This window comes from Pleurodeles waltl, chromosome 7, assembly GCF_031143425.1.
Source record: "Pleurodeles waltl isolate 20211129_DDA chromosome 7, aPleWal1.hap1.20221129, whole genome shotgun sequence".
NCBI classification, from domain to species: Eukaryota; Metazoa; Chordata; class Amphibia; order Caudata; family Salamandridae; genus Pleurodeles; species Pleurodeles waltl.
The window spans coordinates 298,372,926-298,395,761 of record NC_090446.1 but is presented as its reverse complement, the minus strand read 5'-3'; the positions used below and the strand labels follow the sequence as shown (position 1 = coordinate 298,395,761).

The following is a 22,836-nucleotide window of genomic DNA, read 5'->3' as shown; positions in this document are numbered from 1 at the left end:
GGAAACACAGGAGGTATGGCAATGAATACATGCTCGGCAGGCGCCGACTCTGGGATGTTGCAGTCAATATACAACTCAATTAAAGATCTTCAAACAGAGACTAGGATTGAAAGTCGACGTGCAAGGGTCGCTACAAAACGACTGCAAGGAACGGTTCGTAAGGTTGCAAAGACATGTACAGAGATTGAGGCTAAGCTGTGCTCAATGGATGAAAGGATAGGGGCAGTCGAAGAGGATGTTAATGCCCTTAAACAACAGAGTGCTGCAAGGGACGATCAATTGACGGATGTCATGTGGAAACTGGAAGACTTTGAAAACCGGCAGAGAAGAAATAATCAGCGATTTCTGGGTATACCTGAAGGGTTGGAAGGGAGTGACATACGGACCTATATGGTCAAACTCTTGCGGGGGGCCTTCACGGATCTGGGTACTTGGGACTGGGAGAATGAGGTCCAGCGGACCCACAGGTTTCCAGCAACCCGGCGGGAGGGAGGTCAATCGGTAGAGCCCAAATATCCTAGAGCTATTTTGGTCTTTTTTGGCAATTATTTGCTAAAACAGGCGATTTTTGACAAAGCTCCCCCTAATGCCCCACATAGTGTGGAAGGGATTACCTTCTTCACCCGACCGGGTTTTTGTCATATAACTGTTGAACGGAGATGGCGGCTCCGACAGCTCATTAAACCATTTTTAGACAAAGGAGGGGAAGCCTATCAGATGGCCACTGCCAGACTTAAAACAGTAGTGAATGGGAAAGTGAGACTATTTACCTCAGAAATCCAAGCAAAATAGTATCTGATGGGGCTTAAGTAATAGAGGTTAGAGACATGAAGAAGATAAGGGATCTCAGGGGGTGGGTGGGTGATAGGCCTACGTTTGCACGACACCAACATTCAGGCCATTGGGGGTCTGACTGCTCATCAGGATGGGGGGGGCTGGTTTGGGGAGGGAGTTCTCGACAAGTCCTAGGGGGGTGGGAGGGGGTGGATGGGAGTGGTGTGGGGAGGAGGGAGGGGATGAGAGAGAGACTGGGGAGAAGGGTAGTGTATGGGGGAAGGGGGTAGAAAGGGGGGGAACAAAATGGAAAGGAAAGGAAAAAGGGAAGTCAGAGAAACATAAGGACAGGAATGGGGGAGCAAAGTGAGAAGAGAAATCAAGATTCCGTGCAGCTAGATAGGAAAGTGAAAAGTGGTAAAGGGAGAGAGGGGACAACAAAAGGGGGGGAAGGGGGGAAAACAAAAGAAAAATAGAAAATGACCAGACTTCGAATTGCCTCAATTAATATATGTGGATTTAAAAACTTTTAAGGCAGATATTTACTGCTTACAAGAGACACATGTGGAGTCTTGCACACGTGGGGATAGCTATCCACAACCATTGCTTCTGAGTGGATTACAGGTTTAAGCAATCTTGGTACCACTACCTCCAATGGAGGAAATTTAATTGGGACATTTTCCAGACAATGTATTGGTGTTATGTTTGTGATTGCTGTATATTTAGATATTTGTTTCATAATTGTTGACAATTTGTAAATACTTTCCTGGCACGATGTTCCAGCTGGGTTGGGACATCCTGCCCCTTTGAGTTTGTTTCTCTTTTTCTATGTCCTGCTTGAATTAATGTAAATAAAAGCTGTAAAGAAATGATTTTCCGAAGAGAGTATTGATCACTTCTCTTTGTAGAAAATAGAGTTATTTATCCCAACCTTTTGACCAATTCTGTGTTATTCATGCCAGGTGCATGGGCAGTGCAGGGGCCCCCAGGGGCACCCCGAGTCCCCCTTACCACCAGCCTTTCCATGGCGGTGTTTACCGCCATGGACACGCTGGCGGTTGGGGACTCATAATCCCCAGGTCAGCAATAGCTGAAACCTGGCGGTATACTGGCGGGACAGGCGGAATGTCCGTGACGAATGAGCTAAACGTGGCGAATGAGCTTTAAAATGAGTTAAACAGGCAATATGAAGTCAATCTCAAAGGGCGAAATAGTACAAAAGAGAGTTAACTTTGATGACATGAGTGTAGGTCAGTTTAGCTTACAAACAGTATGAAAACTGCGTTTAGCTAATTAACTTCGTGAAAAGTTACTGTAAGGAAGTGACCTATAAGGCTTTCAGTCCAATACACCTGACAATTGTAGCAAGGTGGTAGTTCCTTGATAAACTTCCACTTGGCTCTGTTAAAGCAACTATTTCTGTGGAAACAGTTCACAAAGAAACATACTTTCCTGATTGATGTCTTACCAAAAGTTCCAGCTGTGCTCATGGTATACTGATTTCTGTTTGATTTCAATAGTGCATTCATGAGGGATTAGAAAGGGATATTGCTAAGGATGCTGGCCCAGCACTATATTGACTCAGCAATCCCATGGGAGGGACTGGCAAGTAGGAGGCAGGTGAGACTGCTTGGCAAAAACAATCTGCAGCCTTCATTGACCCCCTCACTTAGCACCAATAGCAAACTTCACTTGCTCCCATGTTGCATTGGAACTTATCAGATTTTAACTCCTGATGTACGCACTTGCCAAACTAAAAAAAGATTCCCGCTCAGAGTTTTCAATTTCCTGCCTTCAATTGGTTTTTGTCTACCATGCCTCCAGCTGGTGGCCACATCCTCAAAGGAAGTTAGCAAACAACTGCCCAGGTGCCACTTTCCAGGCAAGGAGGAAAGGCATTCGATTTTAAAAGAAAGCGTAGACAAAGCAGACAAGCATTTGCAATGCAATGGGTCCAGCGTTTGCTTGAGTTAGAGCTATTAGCATTGTAAATGTCTAACTGGACTTTTCTTGCCACATAAATTGAAATGAAAAATAAAACGGTTGACATAAGTGAGCCGATTCAAGGCGCCTTGGCTGCCATGAGCGCGAAGGAGAGACACAAAAGGAAAAAGAAGTTCACTCGCAGTCAAAAGTATCGGCAAAAGTGCAATTATCCATGTAAAAGGGTCGATGGCCAAGGAGGTAACAAAACTGTCCAAAGGAGGGACAAACATAAAGCATTTACCAATGATAACAAAGGATTTGTAAAGGCAAGGCCATGAACGAGTGAGAGTGATGGATATGATTAAAAGCCCAGATAGATTACAACACATCAGAGCGCATGCGCTCGACTTAAAAAACGTAATTACCATCTTCTGGCTTTGGTATTCAGGCCTCCTCTGATTCAGATCACTACTCCACCAAACTCTATCCGGCCTGACCTGCCTAGTCCAGGTGTGTTTCATGGTGTAACTAGTGAGGAGGGGGTATTCACCCATTGTGGGAAGATGTTCACAGCAGAGGAAGGAAACTAATCTGGCCTCGATAGCTGCAGCTAATGCTGTTTTTTTTTATTTTTAGCAGCAAGCCAGCCTGGGCCTCAGGGCCCTCTGCCCGCTAGTCAGTGGAGTGTGGGCCCCTCCACGTTGCGGTTACTGTGGGCCCTGCATTACGCCCCTGAACATAAATTATAAAAATAATACAATCACCAAGAAGCTGCAGAACCACACAGGCCGGAGCAGAATTAATTTATATGGTCGTGGAACTCTGAGGTGGTTATGTCTTGTATCTCTTATGAGGTGTTATTTCTTATAATAAATGGCCCTGCTTCTCTTAAGAATTTGTGTTCCCCTCCCACCGTTCATGGTTGCTAGGTGGGCATATGGCATGGAGGTTCGGCTTTTCAGGTAAAACCCCATTGCCTTGTGAGTGTTTTGACACCCAAATGGCCGGTGTTAAAAACTATACTAAAATTCCCAGAAACCATCATATTGGTACAAAATAAACAGAGCAGTAAAAATTTCTCAAAACTCGTTTAAGGGCACTAGGCCTTCAAATTCTAAATTGTGTTGCTTCAACTAAATTTTAAGAAGAGTTATATATGTTTTTTCCTTTTGGAAATTGATGCTGTGTAGAGCTTTTTTTTACTATGGAAACAGAGCAGCAATGTGCTGTTGTACACCCCCTGTTTATGGGAACCCTAGGAATGACAAAGTACAGGCAAAACAAAAAATGGATGATACAGAAGGCCAAGTAACCTTTTTTTTTTCTCAAGCAACTTTTTATCAGATGGTTTTGCGGACCGATTTCAGAGGTGTAACAGTCCATCTTCCATAGCAGTGGAGGTGGAAAGACACAATCAATAGAAACATGGTGAGATTAAAATAGTCAGGTAGGCTGACCCATAATGTGATTAACAATGTATCAAGCCAGTCGCTGAAGGGTTCTGAGAAAAAATGGCCAATGGTTGCAGGAGGATCATCCAAAGCCCCTTTGAGTAGGTTTAGGATACAAAGGGCCTGATTCTAACTTTGGAGGACGGTGTTAAACCGTCCCAAAAGTGGCGGATATACCACCTACCGTATTACGAGTCCATTATATCCTATGGAACTCGTAATACGGTAGGTGGTATATCCGCCACTTTTGGGACGGTTTAACACCGTCCTCCAAAGTTAGAATCAGGCCCAAAGTGTTTGCCATGAAAGGAGCAAGCACTACACACATCAAACCTGAAAACAATGAAAGGAGGAAAAATAATATCGAGTGCATTTAAAAGAAGCCACACAAATAATTTGTGCACAGCAGACCATTATGCTACCGACACAGAAAAGACCTTTGGTGAGTTTTTACCTGTGGGTGATGCTCTGCTCGCCTAGAGACTGCTGTGTGGCTTTGAGGTAACTCTGCCTTCGAGCTGCGGTCTTCGGAGATGGCTTGGGACTGCCCTCCGAGTCCTCGCTGTCATCGTCCCCCATGGCTTTGATGTAGCTGCCGCTCCGCATACGCCGGCATGGTATTTCGCTGTCCTGAATTAACGTGTTGTTCCAATCCCCCGATGGCACCTGAAAAACATAGACGAGGTACACCATTATTAAACCTGTTCAAAAGAGATCAGGTTTCCTTGGCACTAAATATATGGTAGTGTGGGGAATGGAAGACGTTTACTCTAGGAACCCATAAATTAGGTGTCAAGGTGTGACAGAAGAAAGTGTGCAGAGTCCTGGGGGGGGGGGGGGGGGGGGGGGAGTCATGAAAAGATGAGCCTGCCAATCAACATATATTATATTTAAAAAAAAACCTGGAACAAATAAATTGTCAACAAGGAAAAATGTGACAGTAAATCACATGTTCCGACTTACTAAATTTCACACAGAGCACCTCTGCAGACACCTCTGTGTTCCTAGCAATAACAATAAAAAGGCAACATAGGTCTAGTGGTTAATGCACTTTTTGGATAAATCAGCATTTTGTCTGGTCACAAGTTTCACTCATAAAGCAGCATACAGGGTTCATGTGCCTGCTGTGAGCATATCCACAGAGATGAAAAGTTATCATCCTTCTAGTATAGCACACTGAGCTACGAACCAGCATCAAAGACGTGCCATGGGTCAGACTGGGGCCCAACATAGGCCCGGTCACCAAACTAAAGGTAGTCCCAATTAGCGATTCAAATAGCTTAAAAAGTGGTCCACACCTACAAATCAGCACAGTTTTCAACACGCAAAGACAAGCTGTATAGATGTTTTGCAAGATATGGGAGAAGGCAAATATTTGTACTTGCTGCAGGCAGTGGTTGTGGCAATAGATAAACCATCCGTAAAATAAAAACAGACCACTAGAGCATAAAACAGGCTCACAACAGCAAACAAGCATTTACAATGCAACGGGTCTCGCATTTGCTCATGTTAGAGCTAATCGCGTTGTAAACTCCTAACCCTACTTTTCACCTATGGGGCAAAAGTGCATTTATGTACATAACCCGAAAAAGTGAAATTAACTGTGTAAAGCGCTCGACTTCTGCCAAGCAAGATCGTGCTCGTAAATGAGAGAAAAAGAAGTCCACGAGCCCGATGGAAAACAGCGAGCCTCGCTTGTTTTCTGTACTTGGTCGCTGCGCTCGAGGAGGGCTAGCCACCGCAAAAGGCATGACATATATGTGCCTTCGACTAATGAAAGCAAGCAGATTTTATTAGGCAAGCCCACGAACCAATAAAAAACACTGACGTGAAGTTGACAGGGCTCCGAGCCCTTTTCTAAATACTAAAGCGTCTTGCTGCGATACGCATGCGCGTGCGCATGCAACGCAAGCTCGACCCTAAAAAACAGCCCATACACTGACTCGACATACCAGCCCTTCATCCACTGTCTGGTTGCCTATATACCAGAATGACCCTGGTCCTGCCAGCAAACTGCAAGGCATGGACTTAGAACCATATTTTTCAATCTTTAATTATTCCTAGTTTCCTAAAAGGGTTCCTTTGATAGTAAACGTTATTAGTACAGACCCCCCCACACAGAAACCATTGTTACATTTTAAATCCTGAGTTTGTTTTTCCCCAGACAAAGCACTCTTAGTGCATACCAGCATTAATGATATGTAACTCCTAAACCCTGTAACCTGCATTGTCTGATGTAACATTTTCTTTACACTGATTTGGATTCTCATATGATTTATTGTCTCTTTATAATGTGATTAGTGATATAAAGTGCTCTGACAACTTACACTGGGATGAGTAGCGCCATAAAACAAATGAAATAAAAAAGTAAATTAGTGTTACTTAAATCGTCATTAATCTAATTACTTACAAAGACTGATACATCAGGCGTACGTACAATGCATGCATAGCTCTTACATACAGGGGTTGAACAATGTAAAAAACTTGTCTTCAAAACATAGTGACTCTCAATCACAAGCTGAGTGGCTAGGTATCCCTCCATTGCATTGATGTCTATATGTTAGGCTCCAGATAGCTTCATGCCAGGATAAGACCCCAACAAAAGGAGGGTTTGTGGCTCTTTAAGTGAGCCCTTCGTGTTGAGCCCAGATGGAGGTTAAAATAAAAAACCCATCTGACTCTGCTGGTCTGAACAGAAATCAGTCAACGTGTACGGTTTGTTGTGTCCCAGTGTCCCAGTTTCAGCAAATTACAATAGGACAAATTGAGCATATTACACTGGCCTTGATCTTAGACTTGGCCAAATAGATTATGTAGTTAATAGGTTAGATCCTGGATAGACTGTATCCTCCTCGTTTCTTCCACCGGTGTCTCACAGCATCTTACCCTTTACTCTGACTGACTACTCACCCAGCAATGCAGTACCATATTCATTGGCATGACCTGTGGGTTTGCAAGACTTGTAAACCATTGGCACAAGAATGGTGCCAGGTGTCCAAACGCAAGGAATGAAAATGGTCAGAATTATGATGTAGCCTGTAACAAGGGCAACCTGACCCTCTGGATTAGTGATGTGAAAACACTTCCCACATTTGTCGCCCTGAAGTCTTTCATCTACAAACGTTCAGCAGGAATTTTCAACTGGGAAATGGTATAAATAATTGAGAATAATCAAAGGAAATATGTGAAGCAATATCAATGTTCCCTAGTTTTCCCCATTTTGAAATAGTCCTGTAATTCTGCATCCCAAAATTATTAATGTCCCTGGTATCAATGACTGAGTGTAAAATTACCACATTGAACTTTGATGCAGTAGTAAACTGGACTCTCGGGCTGAGCCTCGGACTGAGCCAATCATTTTTCACTTTAAAGCCTTGGTTGTGATTCACAAAATTAAGGTTTATTCTGTAAAGCGATTTACTCACTCATACTCTTTCATGCGAGTAAATCTTCTCCTGTGGTGAGAAGTGATTATTCTAGTGCAGAAAATGCCCTTGAAAGTACGTGCACACAGACAAAGCTATTGGATTTGCGGGAATTTACATTTTTTTTGCATGGACCATTCCCACTTTGGAAATGGCAGCAGGATTACACCTGTCATGGCCAGAGAATATCCACTTCAAGGATAGTGCTGGAAAGGCAACACCCCAATTTTTTAAGGTGTAAGAAAAAGAGTTCCTCCATATAGATTAATATTTTCCCAGTGGCGGAGGAAGTTTCAAAGAGTAATTGTACGAGTGTTGTAAATGTGAAAAGGTACACAATGTATGTTTATTCATGTGGAACCCTAATTGCTATAATGTCCTGCGTGTAGGGCTATATTTTTAGCATTGTGGTTACCAAGGGGCCTAATCATGTCCTCAGTGTAATCTGGGTTCAAAATTAAAAAACCACAGACTATAAGTAGTCATTAAACTGGTTCTTACTCACATACAGAATATTCTTCGAACTAAGACATGCAAGGTACATTTAGAGGCAAGATCTGACCTTCCCACTTGAAAGATAAAATTAAGTATATTCCATAACGATGGACCTTAGACATATACAAGAGATTGTAAATAGCCATAAAAAACTGACAAGCAAAGGAGAGAATACATTTCTTACAAAGAACCAGTTGTACGGAATAACCACCAAAAGTACGTCATTAAATATATTTTGTAGAAAATTACAATTGTAGCTGTTTAGGAAGGAGCACTGATTAAGAGTAATAACCATAGGTAAAGATTCGCAACAACTTACTTCACAAGGAATCATAGACACTCCATAGAGCGTTTTCACAAGTGTTCTAAATTGTTGAGATGCAATTGATTATCCAGCACTATTCAATAAATAGCTTCTAAGGGAAACCTCTCAGTGGAATTGTGAAGATCATCCTGAATAAAACACATAGGGCTATCTGGATATATTTAAATCACTTACTTGAATGCACACCCTAACTAGTAAATTAGCACTTTTATTTTTTGTTGTAAATACTGAGATCCAACATGAGTTTTTCCGGAAAAAGGTAATTTAACAATAGAGTTTGTTGAAAGTCATCAATATTCTTGCATAGATGTTTTTTTTGCATTTAAATATTGGTTGCCTATTACTACAATCTTTTTCTTCCGAAGTTGTTTTAGTCGTATTTTCTCTTGAAAAACACCCTTTACATTCTTTAATTCACCTTATATAATCACAAAGATTTTTCCTGGTGTAAACGTAGAAAGAAATTTGAATGCATCAGTAGGGTTCCCCATGTGTGTATCAAGAGTGATCACTGAAATTTTTTGGAAATGTGGTGAATACCTACTAAGGAACTCGTTACGAGTAGAGTGGTATCCTGATGAGGGATATCAGCATGACTGATTCTGAGTTCACTAGATGTGGATTACATATATTACACATGTAATATATATTATATTGTAGGAGCTTCTTTTTACAAAGATCATGTTGTCCAAGAGAGAATTGCTTTTTGTTCAAAACTCCTTAGCTGTCTACCCACAAACTAAGCACTCTTTAGCAGTGAGGGCAGACAGTTTCGTTTTGAAGGTGAACATAGATTATTAAAGAAAATATACAAATAAACTGATACTCATGTACACAACTGTGATAAAATGAGTCCAGCAAACCATATGGAATGTGTTAAAAACAGCAATGCAGCGCTCAGTAACAAGTTCCTGTAACAAACCATCGGTTCTACAGTGAGATGGGTCAAAAGGTTAATTTAGAGATAACTCTATGATCCAGCTGGTTGCTGGAAACCTCCTGGTACATCCATGTTTGGAACGAGAGTGGAAATGAATTACAGAAATACTTCAACAAACTCAGAAAGTGTAGATAATACATCATCTACTGCTGAAAAAGATAGGCAACTGTCACTCATGTTATTTTGAATTGTGTGAGTAGAGATCTCCAAATCAACCTTTAAGTTTGCCTAGACAGAGATAGAACCAACATGAGTACTGTGTCAGCCACTGGTGGTTTATTTGGTACCTGCCCTCTTAGGTCCTGGTCCCTATCAATGACGTGTTTCACGATACCTGGTTGGATAATAAATGAGATAAAGTTCCTTCTGTTTGAGGATGCTGCAAAATAACTATAACTTATTTTTCACATAGTACTTTCCAACCTCGAAATGAAAGAAGGCTGGGTGAGCCTTGCAAAATCTCTAACTGACAGACATTTTCTAATAAAATAATCAAATTAGCAACGTTTCTAAGTGCCACCTGTTGCAAAGGGTACTGTTTTCAGCATGCGCCTGCATAAATGTCGATTCCCTAAAATGCACAGTAATGGGCAGGTGACATCATGTTCCCTTTGACCATCGGTGACATCACAGGGGCAGCCTCATGACGTCCCTCAGCAGCCTTTTACTTGCTGCTGAAGACTTAAGGGAAGGGAAAGGTGTGAAAACTACAGAATATAGACAATGTGATTTTTTTAATCTTCCAGCCGACTGTGAATAGGAGTACCAAGAGCAGTGCCAGGTGTAACAAAGGGTAAGCCTTGAGTAGCATCCACATGCATGTTCACTGTGGGAACTGGCACTGTGACGTTACAACTACAATAAGCTACTCTAGAACAGAAGTGGCATTTTCCTATTACAGGTGAGTGGTGATATCACAACTAGATTGTAATAGGGAAATCATGTAGAGGTATTCATTCAGCTATTGCATCCTCACAAGTGTCACATTACTGGATACAGCATTACTTCGTTGTACAGAATCACAAACATATAGACATATTTAAATATGTGATTGGGCAAGACATTTCTTATTCTGCCGGGTGTCAAAAATCACCACCCCTTACTGCCCATAGGCGTGCAGGAGGGGATAGTACCTGCTATTATAAAAAGACGAAGGTCCAGAGATTGCGTGAGGGCATGGGCTCCAGGGCAAGGTTAGAGAGGGTCTTTGCCCATCATTATTAGTGGTCCTTGTAATTGTGTTTTACGCAGTAACTCCTGTTGCTGCACATATCCCAATTAAGAGTTTCACAGCTAACTCCGCCAGTTTTCCCCTGAAAAAGTTTGGCAGGGCAAACCTGTCGAAATATATCGGGGACAAAATGTCCTATAGTTATTGGGACATACAGATTTTAGTTCATTGAGCACCAAAATCTGCATGCTATTCCGTTTTTTACGGACAAACTCCTAATTGGGAGTTATTTTTCGGGCCCAATTAATTCCAACCCAACAGAGTCGGATTTTATCAGGTCCAATAAATATCTGCCACTCGTAATGAGGACCTTTACCTGGTTTATGGAAGAGATACAAGCATTTCTCACACCCCTTAAAAAGGGTTTTCATATTCCTGGATTAACCTAGCTAAACACTTTCTGCAAACACAATTTAAAGGGAAATGTTTCATCACGCAAATGGACTCCATTTGTTTGACTTTAGTTGCAGACAATTTGAACCCTTCGCAAGTAATACGTCTGCAATTATCATATTACCTGGACCCAAGCATGCCTATGACGGACTTGACTGTCAGGGTATCGAAGCAGAGCAGTCCAAAGCCTGTTTAGGGGAGGTGGCGGGGGCTTACTCCAGTGACCTGGCGGACATTATTGTCCAGTCAGAGCTGTTTCTTTTAAAAATGAGAAGTAATCTTATTGCACACACTGCTAAATACTATGCATTATATTACAAATAAGACAATCAGGTAGATGGAAATACCTTTGGTGCCACCCACGTGTCACACTACACACCTTTACGGGCCTGAATCCTATAACTACCTCCCACCTACAGTAGATGCAATCTCACAAAGTAAGAGCACATTATTAACAAAATGCAGGCCTACTGGCTTTGCCAGGTTGTCACCACACCACTTAAACTAGCCACATTTCACACTTCATCAATGTAACATGGGAATCACTGGAGAGAGTACCAATGTGCAATACTACCTACAAGTAATAAAATTCATGATATTGTAAGACTTTAAATTATCAACCATTAACACAACCAATAATGCGTAGGAAAATAAAAAAGTCAGATATTTTCTTTGTCACATAATACTAATACACTTTACTTCCGAACTACTATTTAGAAAGGTGGGAATAATCTCGACCCAATTAACATCCATGTAAAGAGTATTTTAGGAATTTCTTTTGCATCGTTACGAGTCAAGAAATCAGAAAAGTTCCTAACTGACATATATTATACAAAGGAGCTGCATTAGTTTCCTAACCAAACACACAGCATCAATGACCATATCTTCTCTTTGCAGACTATGATCAGTCAATATGTGAATTTCCAAAACATTTGCAACCTTAACCAAATGTATAGACTGACATTACCTTCTTCCACTTCTAGAACAATCACTTGCTACTAGCACTGAATGAATTCCCGGCTAAAGGCAGATGACTCAGAAATAAACTGTCTCTTGTATGAGGAATTATTTTTATTTGTTTATGATTTTAATATCGTGCTGCTCTTACCACAGATGGTGTCAAAGTGCTTTGCAGTTAATCTCGGGAGACCTAAGCCTCTTAACTGTATTAAAACAGTAAGTTGCAAGAACATTTTCAAACAATAAGAAACATGGAAGGCGAGCGATATTGGTGGAAGAAAGTGAGAAAATGTGCCTACTCATTCCACTATTCCCCAGAACAATACAATGGTCTCAATAAAAGGGACCTTAGGTTTGATTCTCCTGTACAATAACATGGCCTTCAATGTCAAAAACCAAAGGACAAAGAAGCTATTTTTTTTCTGTGCCTGGACGCTTTGAACACTCAATAAGAGACTTCATGATAACCTTCTCTTTGGGCTTTATTCAGGGTCAGTGGAATTATGTGATTCTGAGACCGCATCGTTTTCCGCATAGTAAGGATTTGTCATATTTGCCACATAATTCATCATCTGTTGCACAATCTACATATTTTAACAACAAAAAATATTTTTCTAGTTCAAACAGATCAAAAGTTACTAAAACAACATGGCGAGATGTGTCCCTGCACCTTGGATGGCTCTTCGTAAAGTTAACGGGTCGTACATCTATTGCTTATTGCGGTATTTGGATACTATACTGGTACTAATAAGGTGAAATCTTCTCCTAGACAGTTACCATGGTAAAAAGGAAAAATATTTACGAAATACTATTTGAAAATATGCATCTATTCGCCTTATAATGTCCCTCAAATTTGCCACATAACTTCGCCATCCCAGCAACATAAATTGTCACCCCCTGCCACATAATCCCAGAGACCCTGAACTTTTGCCACCAAGAAGCAACTAGCATAGATCAGTTCACCAACAGGATTAATATTAAGTCGGTCTGACTGCATCATTTCCATATTATATTTTATTTGTTGCTTTGTTTCGCCCCTGGGGACGAAAAAGATTTCGTGCCCAGAAAACAGAAACATGCCGAATTTTTCTGGTAAAACTTATCACAGGAGAAGAGGAAACAAGGACATCAGTGTCGCACAACACTGGAGAGAGAACAGTTTGTGGGAGCATCGTTGAATGCATGCAGAGATATTCAGAAAGCAACGGAGGAGTGGAATGTAGCTATTTCAAATAAGGTTCCAGCTCTCTGCGGGGAGTAGGAACATGGAAAAACAAAATTACAGACAGCGTGCACTCAGTCCTGCCATTTCAAAACACAGCAGGCAAAGTTCGCAGGTAATTTCATTTTTTTTGGCTCTGATTCTGTTTCGTTGCTGCGGTCTCGCTGGCCGTGCTGGAGTGATGCCTTCATCTGACTCGCCACGAATATCAGGCGCTTCAAAAGATACCCTACAGACTTCAGGATAGGACAGGGTCTCGAGGCGGACACCTGCTGGACAAAGTGCTCACAACATATTCTCAGACTGATGTAATAATTACATAAAAGCTTTGGAGCAGCAATAATTACACCCAGAGGGAACCAGTCCGGAGACCTCAGCGGGGCGTAGGAGCAGGAAGCAAAGCATGTTATGTCAGTCAAAAGACCCGGGATATCATTCACATACCCGTATTCTAAAAACGTGGGTTTGGGGAAGTGTTCACCTGAATGCTCACAATAACTGCAATATTGAAGTGAATTACATCTGTGGGTCTTACCGTGGGCGACTTCAGGGTGGGAGCAAAAACAAATCTCAGATTGAAGAGTTATTCAAACTTCTTTATATTCCTCGTTTTTTTGTAGCCACAGGATATTCTTGGCTGTTGAGGTCCTTGACAACCCAAGTGCTTGACATGTCATCACAGGTTTGTTGGTAGATTACTGGACTCTGGATGTCTGAGGGTATGTGCATAGCAAGGGCACACTGAGTCCTTTGGGCCTTCTTTATTGAAGCATGTAGGTCTTTAAATCTGCGGCCTGGGAACGTCCCCTTAAGGCAATTCCATTCCTACAGCATCTGGTCTCGTCTGATGGATCCAAGCAGCTAGTGTAAGGGCCTGCTTTGTAGGGAGTGCGAGGGACTGCTTAGGGGGTGCAAGGGACCTCTTTGCAGGGAGGTGCAAAGGGCCGCTTTGCAGGAGGTGCAAGGGACCGCTTTGCAGGGAGTGCGAGGGACCGCTTTGCAGGAGGTGCAAGGGACCGCTTTGCAGGAGGTGCAAGGGACCGCTTTGCAGGAGGTGCAAGGGACCGCTTTGCAGGGGGGTGCAAGGGACCGCTTTGCAGGGGGGTGCAAGGGACCGCTTTGCTGGAGGTGTAAGGGACCGCTTTGCAGGAGGTGTAAGGGACCGCTTTGCAGGGAGTGTGAGGGACCGCTTTGCAGGGGTTGCGAGGGACCGCTTTGCAGGGGTTGCGAGGGACCGCTTTGCAGGGATTGCGAGGGACCGCTTTGCAGGGGGTGCAAGGGCCTCTTTTGCAGGAGGTGCAAGGGCCCGCTTTACAGGGGGTGCAAGGGACCGCTTTGCAGGGGGTGCAAGGGACTGCTTTGCAGGAGGAGCAAGGCCCGCTTTGCAGGAGGTGCAAGGGCCTGCTTCGCAGGGTGTGCAAAGGACCGCTTTTCAGGAGGTGCAAGGGACCGCTTTCCACGGGGGTGCAAGGGACCGCTTTGCAGGGGTTGCGAGGGACCGCTTTGCAGGGGTTGCGAGGGACCGCTTTGCAGGGGTTGCGAGGGACCGCTTTGCAGTGGGTGCGAGGGACCTCTTTTGCAGGAGGTGCAAGGGACCTCTTTTGCAGGAGGTGCAAGGGGCCGCTTTTCAGGGGGGGCAAGGGACCCCTTTACAGGGAGTGCAAGAGACCGCTTTGCAGTAGGCGCAAGGGGCCGCTTTGCAAGGAGGTGCAAAGGACCGCTTTGCAGGGGGTGCAGAGGACCGCTTTGCAGGAGGTGTAAGGGACCGCTATCAGGAGGTGCAAGGGACCGCTTTGCCGGGGGTGCAAAGGACCGCTTTGCAGGGGGGTGCAAAGGACCACTTTGCAGGAGGTGTAAGGGACCGCTTTGCAGGAGGTGCAAGGGACCGCTTTGCAGGAGGTGCAAGGGACCGCTTTGCAGGGGGGTGCAAGGGACTTCTTTGCAGGGAGTGCAAGAGACCGCCTTTGCAGGGGTTGCGAGGGACCACTTTGCAGGGGGGTGAAAGGGACCTCTTTTGCATGAGGTGCAAGGGCCCGCTTTGCAGGGGGTGCAAGGGGCTGCTTTGCAGGAGGTGCAAGGGACCGCTTTGCAGGAGGTGCAAGGGACAGCTTTGCAGGAGGTGCAAGGGACCGCTTTGCAGGGGGTGCAAGGGACTTCTTTGCAGGGAGTGCAAGGGACCGCTTTGCAGGGATTGCGAGGGACCGCTTTGCAGGTGTTGCGAGGGACCTCTTTTGCAGGAGGTGCAAGGGCCTCTTTTGCAGGAGGTGCAAGGGACCGCTTTGCAGGGGGTGCAAGGGACCGCTTTGCAGGGGGTGCAAGGGACCGCTTTGCAGGGGGTGCAAGGGTCCGCTTTGCAGGAGGTGCAAGGGACCGCTTTGCAGGAGGTGCAAGGGACCGCTTTGCAGGAGGTGCAAGGGACCGCTTTGCAGGAGGTGCAAGGGACCGCTTTGCAGGAGGTGCAAGGGACCGCTTTGCAGGGGGAGTAAGAGACCGCTTTGCAAGAAGTACAAGGGACCGCTTTGCAGGAGGTGCAAGGGAAGGCATTGCAGGGGGTGCAAGGGACTTCTTTGCAGGGAGTGCAAGGGACCGGTTTGCAGGGGTTGCGAGGGACCGCTTTGCAGGGGTTGCGAGGGACTGCTTTTTCAGGAGGTGCAAGGGCCTCTTTTGCAGGAGGTGCAAGGGCCTCTTTTGCAGGAGGTGCAGGGGCCCGCTTTGCAGGGGGTGCAAGGGCCTGCTTCGCAGGGTGTGCAAAGGACCGCTTTTCAGGAGGTGCAAGGGACCGCTTTCCACGGGGGTGCAAGGGACCGCTTTGCAGGGGTTGCGAGGGACCGCTTTGCAGGGGTTGCGAGGGACCGCTTTGCAGGGGGTGCGAGGGACCTCTTTTGCAGGAGGTGCAAGGGACCTCTTTTGCAGGAGGTGCAAGGGGCCGCTTTTCAGGGGGGGCAAGGGACCCCTTTACAGGGAGTGCAAGAGACCGCTTTGCAGTAGGCGCAAGGGGCCGCTTTGCAAGGAGGTGCAAAGGACCGCTTTGCAGGGGGTGCAGAGGACCGCTTTGCAGGATGTGTAAGGGACCGCTATCAGGAGGTGCAAGGGACCGCTTTGCCGGGGGTGCAAAGGACCGCTTTGCAGGGGGGTGCAAAGGACCACTTTGCAGGAGGTGTAAGGGACCGCTTTGCAGGAGGTGCAAGGGACCGCTTTGCAGGAGGTGCAAGGGACCGCTTTGCAGGGGGGTGCAAGGGACCACTTTGCAGGGGGGTGCAAGGGACTTCTTTGCAGGGAGTGCAAGAGACCGCCTTTGCAGGGGTTGCGAGGGACCACTTTGCAGGGGGGTGAAAGGGACCTCTTTTGCATGAGGTGCAAGGGCCCGCTTTGCAGGGGGTGCAAGGGGCTGCTTTGCAGGAGGTGCAAGGGACCGCTTTGCAGGAGGTGCAAGGGACAGCTTTGCAGGAGGTGCAAGGGACCGTTTTGCAGGGGGTGCAAGGGACTTCTTTGCAGGGATTGCGAGGGACCGCTTTGCAGGTGTTGCGAGGGACCTCTTTTGCAGGAGGTGCAAGGGCCTCTTTTGCAGGAGGTGCAAGGGCCTCTTTTGCAGGAGGTGCAAGGGCCTCTTTTGCAGGAGGTGCAAGGGCCCGCTTTGCAGGGGGTGCAAGGGACCGCTTTGCAGGGGGTGCAAGGGACCGCTTTGCAGGGGGTGCAAGGGACCGCTTTGCAGGAGGTGCAAGGGACCGCTTTGCAGGAGGTGCAAGGGACCGCTTTGAAGGAGGTGCAAGGGACCGCTTTGCAAGAAGTACAAGGGACCGCTTTGCAGGAGGTGCAAGGGAAGGCATTGCAGGGGGTGCAAGGGACTTCTTTGCAGGGAGTGCAAGGGACCGGTTTGCAGGGGTTGCGAGGGACCGCTTTGCAGGGGTTGCGAGGGACTGCTTTTTCAGGAGGTGCAAGGGCCTCTTTTGCAGGAGGTGCAAGGGCCTCTTTTGCAGGAGGTGCAGGGGCCCGCTTTGCAGGGGGTGCAAGGGACCGCTTTGCAGGGGGTGCAAAGGACCGCTTTACAGGAGGTGCAAGGGCCCACTTTGCAGGAGGTGCAAAGGACCACTTTCCAGGAGGTGCAAGGGCTCGCTTTGCAGGAGGTGTGATAATGTAACATTCTATTTTCTTCAATAACAGTGACAAGAGAGGCAGTGTTGTCATTTTTATGATGCAGTGTACTATGCATGTAACAACTTGGTTATACAGGACAGCTAATTGATTGAAAACCCTGCTTAAAGTGTACATGATGATGTCATGTCAAATTTTGGAAATGTAGCACAAACACAGACTGTTTGAGGAAGACAATCGATCTTTCCTGTACCCCAGATTTCTTACCATTGCGAGAATTTAAAATGCAGAAGATAATTACTTCTCTAACACAGCCCTTTATATATACACCGTGCATGCCAAGGGTATCTATATGGGGTCGTGGTTATCTACATAAATTGGTTCGCTGCTTCTTTTGTATGGTGGCAAAAATTTAATGGTCACCACTAGAAAGATGCAATGTGTTAATTCCACAACTTGGCATGTGATGATAGCTGCATACACGGACCATGGATGTGTTTTTTTACGCATGCATAAATGTAAAGAGATAAAATTATTTCTGAGCCAGTTGTTGGCCAGTTTCTTCACTCCCAAAAGCTCCTAGGTATGAGTTAATTTCTATTAAAAACTTGTTTCATGTTTAATCATATGCTCAACACATGGAACAGTGACAGGGGCTCTAAAGCCGTGTAGGAAAGTGCCATCTTGCCTGGCATGTTACCCCCATATTTCACTGTATATATGTTGTTTTAGTTGTATGTGTCACTGGGACCCTGCCAGCCAGGGCCCCAGTGCTCATTAGTGTGCCCTATATGTTTTCCCTTTGTGATGACTAACTGTCTCACTGAGGCTCTGCTAACCAGAACCTCAGTGGTTATGCTCTCTCATTTCTTTCCAAATTGTCACTAACAGGCTAAGTGACCAATCTCACCAATTCACATTGGCATACTGGAACACCCTTATAATTCCATAGTATATGGTACTGAGGTACCCAGGGTATTGGGGTTCCAGGAGATCCCTATGGGCTGCAGCATTTCTTTTGCCACCCATAGGGAGCTCTGACAATTCTTACACAGGCCTGCCACTGCAGCCTGAGTGAAATAACGTCCACGTTATTTCACAGCCATTTACCACTGCACTTAAGTAACTTATAAGTCACCTATATGTCTAACCTTTACCTGGTAAAGGTTGGGTGCTAAGTTACTTAGTGTGTGGGCACCATGGCACTAGCCAAGGTGCCCCCACATTGTTCAGGGCAAATTCCCCGGACTTTGTGAGTGCGGGGACACCATTACACGCGTGCACTATACATAGGTCACTACCTATGTATAGCGTCACAATGGTAACTCCGAACATGGCCATGTAACATGTCTAAGATCATGGAATTGTCACCCCAATGCCATTCTGGCATTGGGGAGACAATTCCATGATCCCCCGAGTCTCTAGCACAGACCCAAGTACTGCCAAACTACCTTTCCTGGGGTTTCACTGCAGCTGCTGCCAACCCCTCAGACAGGTTTCCGCCCTCCTGGGGTCCAGCCAGGCTTGGCCCAGGAAGGCAGAACAAAGGACTCCCTCAGAGAGAGGGTGTTACACCCTCTCCCTTTGGAAAAAGGTGTCAGGGCTGGGGAGGAGTAGCCTCCCCCAGCCTCTGGAAATGCTTTGATGGGCACAGATTGTGCCCATCTCTGCATAAGCCAGTCTACACCGGTTCAGGGATCCCCCAGCCCTTCTCTGGCGCGAAACTGGACAAAGGAAAGGGGAGTGACCACTCCCCTGACATGCACCTCCCCTGGGAGGTGCCCAGAGCTCCTCCAGTGTGCTCCAGACCGCTGCCATCTTGGAAACAGAGGTGCTGCTGGCACACTGGACTGCTCTGAGTGGCCAGGGCCAGCAGGTGACGTCAGAGACTCCTTCTGATAGGCTCTTACCTGTGTTGCTAGCCTATCCTCCTTCCTAAGTAGCCAAACCTCCTTTTCTGGCTATTTAGGGTCTCTGCTTTGGGGAATTCTTTAGATAACGAATGCAAGAGCTCATCAGAGTTCCTCTGAATCTCTCTCTTCACCTTCTGCCAAGGAATCGACCGCTGACTGCTCTGGACGCCTGCAAAACCGCAACAAAGTAGCAAAGACGACTACTGCAACCTTGTATCGCTGATCCTGCGGCCTTCTCGACTGTTTTCCTGGTGGTGCATGCTGTGGGGGTATTCTGCCTCCTCTCTGCACTAGAAGCTCTGAAGAAATCTCCTGTGGGTCGACGGAATCTTCCCCCTGCAACCGCAGGCACCAAAAGACTGCACACCGGTCCTCTGGGTCCCCTCTCAGCATGACGAGCGTGGTCCCTGGAACTCAGCAACTCTGTCCAAGTGACTCCCACAGTCCAGTGACTCTTCAGTCCAAGTTTGGTGGAGGTAAGTCCTTGCCTCCCCACGCTAGACTGCATTGCTGGGTACCGCGTAATTTGCAGCTGCTCCGGCTCCTGTGCACTCTTCCAGGATTTCCTTTGTGCACAGCCAAGCCTGGGTCCCTGACACTCTAACCTGCAGTGCACGACCTCCTGAGTTGTCTTCCGGCGTCGTGGGACCTTCTTTTGTGACTTCGGGTGAGCTCCGGTTCACTCCTCTTCATAGTTCCTGCTCCGGGACTTCTGCGGGTGCTGCCTGCTTCTGTGAGAGCTCCTTGTCTTGCTGGGTGCCCCCTCTGTCTCCTTACGCAATTGGCAACATCCTGGTCCCTCTGGGCCACAGCAGCATCCAAAAACCCCAACCGTGACCCTTGCAGCTAGCAAGGCTTGTTTGCGGTCTTTCTGTGTGGGAACACCTCTGCAAGCTTCTTCACGACGTGGGACATCCATCCTCCAAAGGGGAAGTTCCTAGTCCTCTTCGTTCTTGCAGAATCCACAGCTTCTACCATCCAGTGGCAGCTTCTCTGCACCCTCAGCTGGCATTTCTTGGGCATCTGCCCACTCACGACTTGAGTGTGACTCTTGGACTTGGTCCCCTTGTTCCACAGGTACTCTCGTCTGGAAATCCATCATTGTTGCATTGCTGGTGTTGGTCTTCCTTGCAGAATTCCCCTATCACGACTTCTGTGCTCTCTGGGGAAATTAGGTGCACTTTGCACCCACTTTTCAGGGTCTTGGGGTGGGCTATTTTTCTAACCCTCACTGTTTTCTTACAGTCCCAGCGACCCTCTACAAGCTCACATAGGTTTGGGGTCCATTCATGGTTCGCATTCTACTTTTGGAGTATATGGTTTGTGTTGCCCCTATACCTATGTGCTCTCATTGCAATCTATTGTGACTGTACATTGCTTGCATTGCTTTCTATTGCTATTACTGCATATTTTTGGTATTGTGTACATATATCTTGTGTATATATGCTATCCTCATACTGAGGGTACTGACTGAGATACTTTTGGCATATTGTCATAAAAATAAAGTACCTTTATTTTTAGTATATCTGTGTATTGTGTTTTCTTATGATATTGTGCATATGACACCGGTGGTATAGTAGGAGCTTTACACGTCTCCTAGTTCAGCCTAAGCTGCTCTGCTAAGCTACCTTTTCTATCAGCCTAAGCTGCTAGACACCTCTTCTACACTAATAAGGGATAACTGGACCTGGTGCAGAGTGTAAGTACCCCTTGGTACCACTACAAACCAGGCCAGCCTCCTACAAGCAGTGGTTCCCAACCTGTGGTCTGGGGACCCCTTGGGGTCTGTGAAGCCTCTTCAGGGGGTCCACGACTGCATAGAAAAATAAACATTATTAACAGATTAGGTCCCCAGCTTCAGTAATGACTTAACAGGGGGTCCCTGGACTCCAAAAATTATTCAGTGGGGGTCCCCGGGTTCCAGTAATCATTAAATGGGGGTCCACAGAAGTCAAAAGGTGGGGAACCACTGTTCTAAAGAAACTGCAAAAGTATGTACACGAACACGGCTGTACCAGCAGCAATACTGAACCTCTGTCTGTCTTTCACTGTCTGTAAAGATGTCATAAGAGTGATCCGAAATATTTAGCATCCTGTGGTGGTATTAGTTAACCCTGGTAAATGAACAGGACACAGGGAGAGAACTTTATAGCAAATTGAGTCACGCTTAATTGTGACTCTGGGCACAAAAAAACCCTTGGGGACTGAGTCAACGAGAACATGGGATGATGTGTTTAGTTGAACTTGGTACCCTAGAATGGAGGTTAGAGTGGGTACCTCACTCCAGTTATAGCCTTGATTTCCCTTTAATTTCCGTAACTAGAATAACATCTGCTGATTTCAGTGATTTGTGGGTGAAAGGTTCGGAGCTGGATACTGTGTCCGTGATGGTACAGAGAGAGGGCCACTGTAGTGGTGAGTCAGACCTTTGATGCTGTGGGAATGCAGTTATGAAAGGCATACCTCGCAAACCCTCCACAGAAGAAAGCATTGGCGTGTGCACTGGAGCGCGCAGCATCCTGGCCTCACTTCTCTGACCACAACATCACAGTTCTATGATCCAGGCACTTTATATCCTTCAAAGTGCATTTCATTGCGATTTGAAACAGGAGTCCCAGAAATAAGGAACCCACTCTCTACTTCTTTGTAGTTTTCAAAAATGTCATACCAAGTAATACGCTGGAGCTATAGCGAGTAAAAATATTATTTAGCAACGAGTTTGAAGTTGCCATCTAGGTACACTCCACAGTTGTAGGATTCTATTCAGTTCAGTAGAGTGCATCAACAAAGGTTTGTTCTGTAAAACCAAAGGCTTTCAACAGCAGTAGCACTTGAGCACTTTTAGGATAAGCTCCACTTCTACATATGTTATGTAACTATAGTATGCTTTTACAATTGCATATTCCACGAACTATTCCAGGCTTCCGTTATCAGTATGAAGTTTATTAAGCATAGCTATAAAATGGGATGTTGATAAACGACAAGAAGACAAAGACATGGAAGAAAGTAGTAAGATACAGAAAACCTACAAATTGCATCTACAAGTTTAACAACTGGAGTTGTTTAAAACATACAGATATCTTGGAGTCGACGATATGTGACGATAAGGGCTCTTTCCACCAGCATAGGTTGTAACTTCACAGAGGTTGCTAGGTGGCTCAAATTACCTGCCCCTGCTAAAAGAAATAGCAGCAAAACTTCCTTAGAGTATCACCTACGGTAGCGAGGCTCTAGGAGGTAGAGATGCGGTAACCTCAAACATGATCATTATGAAAATATTCAGATCACTCTTCCATCCAAGGACTTCAATGGCCCAGATCAGACTAGAATTTGGTCTATTAAATCAAATAATCACAAGGAAAGAAGTCTACCTCAAATTCTGGAAAATAATAAAATCATTGCCCACTAATCGAATGTGCCAAGGTGTTTGGGAAGAGATTCAAACAAGCACAAATGTGCCATCCCGGCAGGATTTAGATCTGGCAATTGACGATCTGGCCTTTTGATCCCTATGGGAAAAATCTCTGCCTTAGTATCTTTTTAAAAGCGCTTAACCGTGTTATGAGCAAAACATCTCTATTAATAGATAAAGGGGTCCTCTCAGCCAGATCACATGCCTGGATGATCCTAAACCAGGGATACTCAAAGTACGGCCTGCGGGCCCCATGCGGCCCCTCTCACCTTTACAT

At 45.7% G+C, this 22,836-nt stretch overlaps 1 protein-coding gene across 1 annotated transcript in view; it reads right to left on the bottom strand.

Annotated features, from left to right (window-relative positions):
• DLGAP4 (DLG associated protein 4) overlaps positions 1-22,836 on the bottom strand; it is a 1,552,488-nt gene that overhangs the window by 287,448 nt on the left and 1,242,204 nt on the right. The window contains exon 7 of the mRNA XM_069243703.1: positions 4,606-4,817. Coding sequence (XP_069099804.1) covers positions 4,606-4,817 — 212 coding nt within the window. The remainder of the gene's footprint in view (positions 1-4,605; positions 4,818-22,836) is intronic.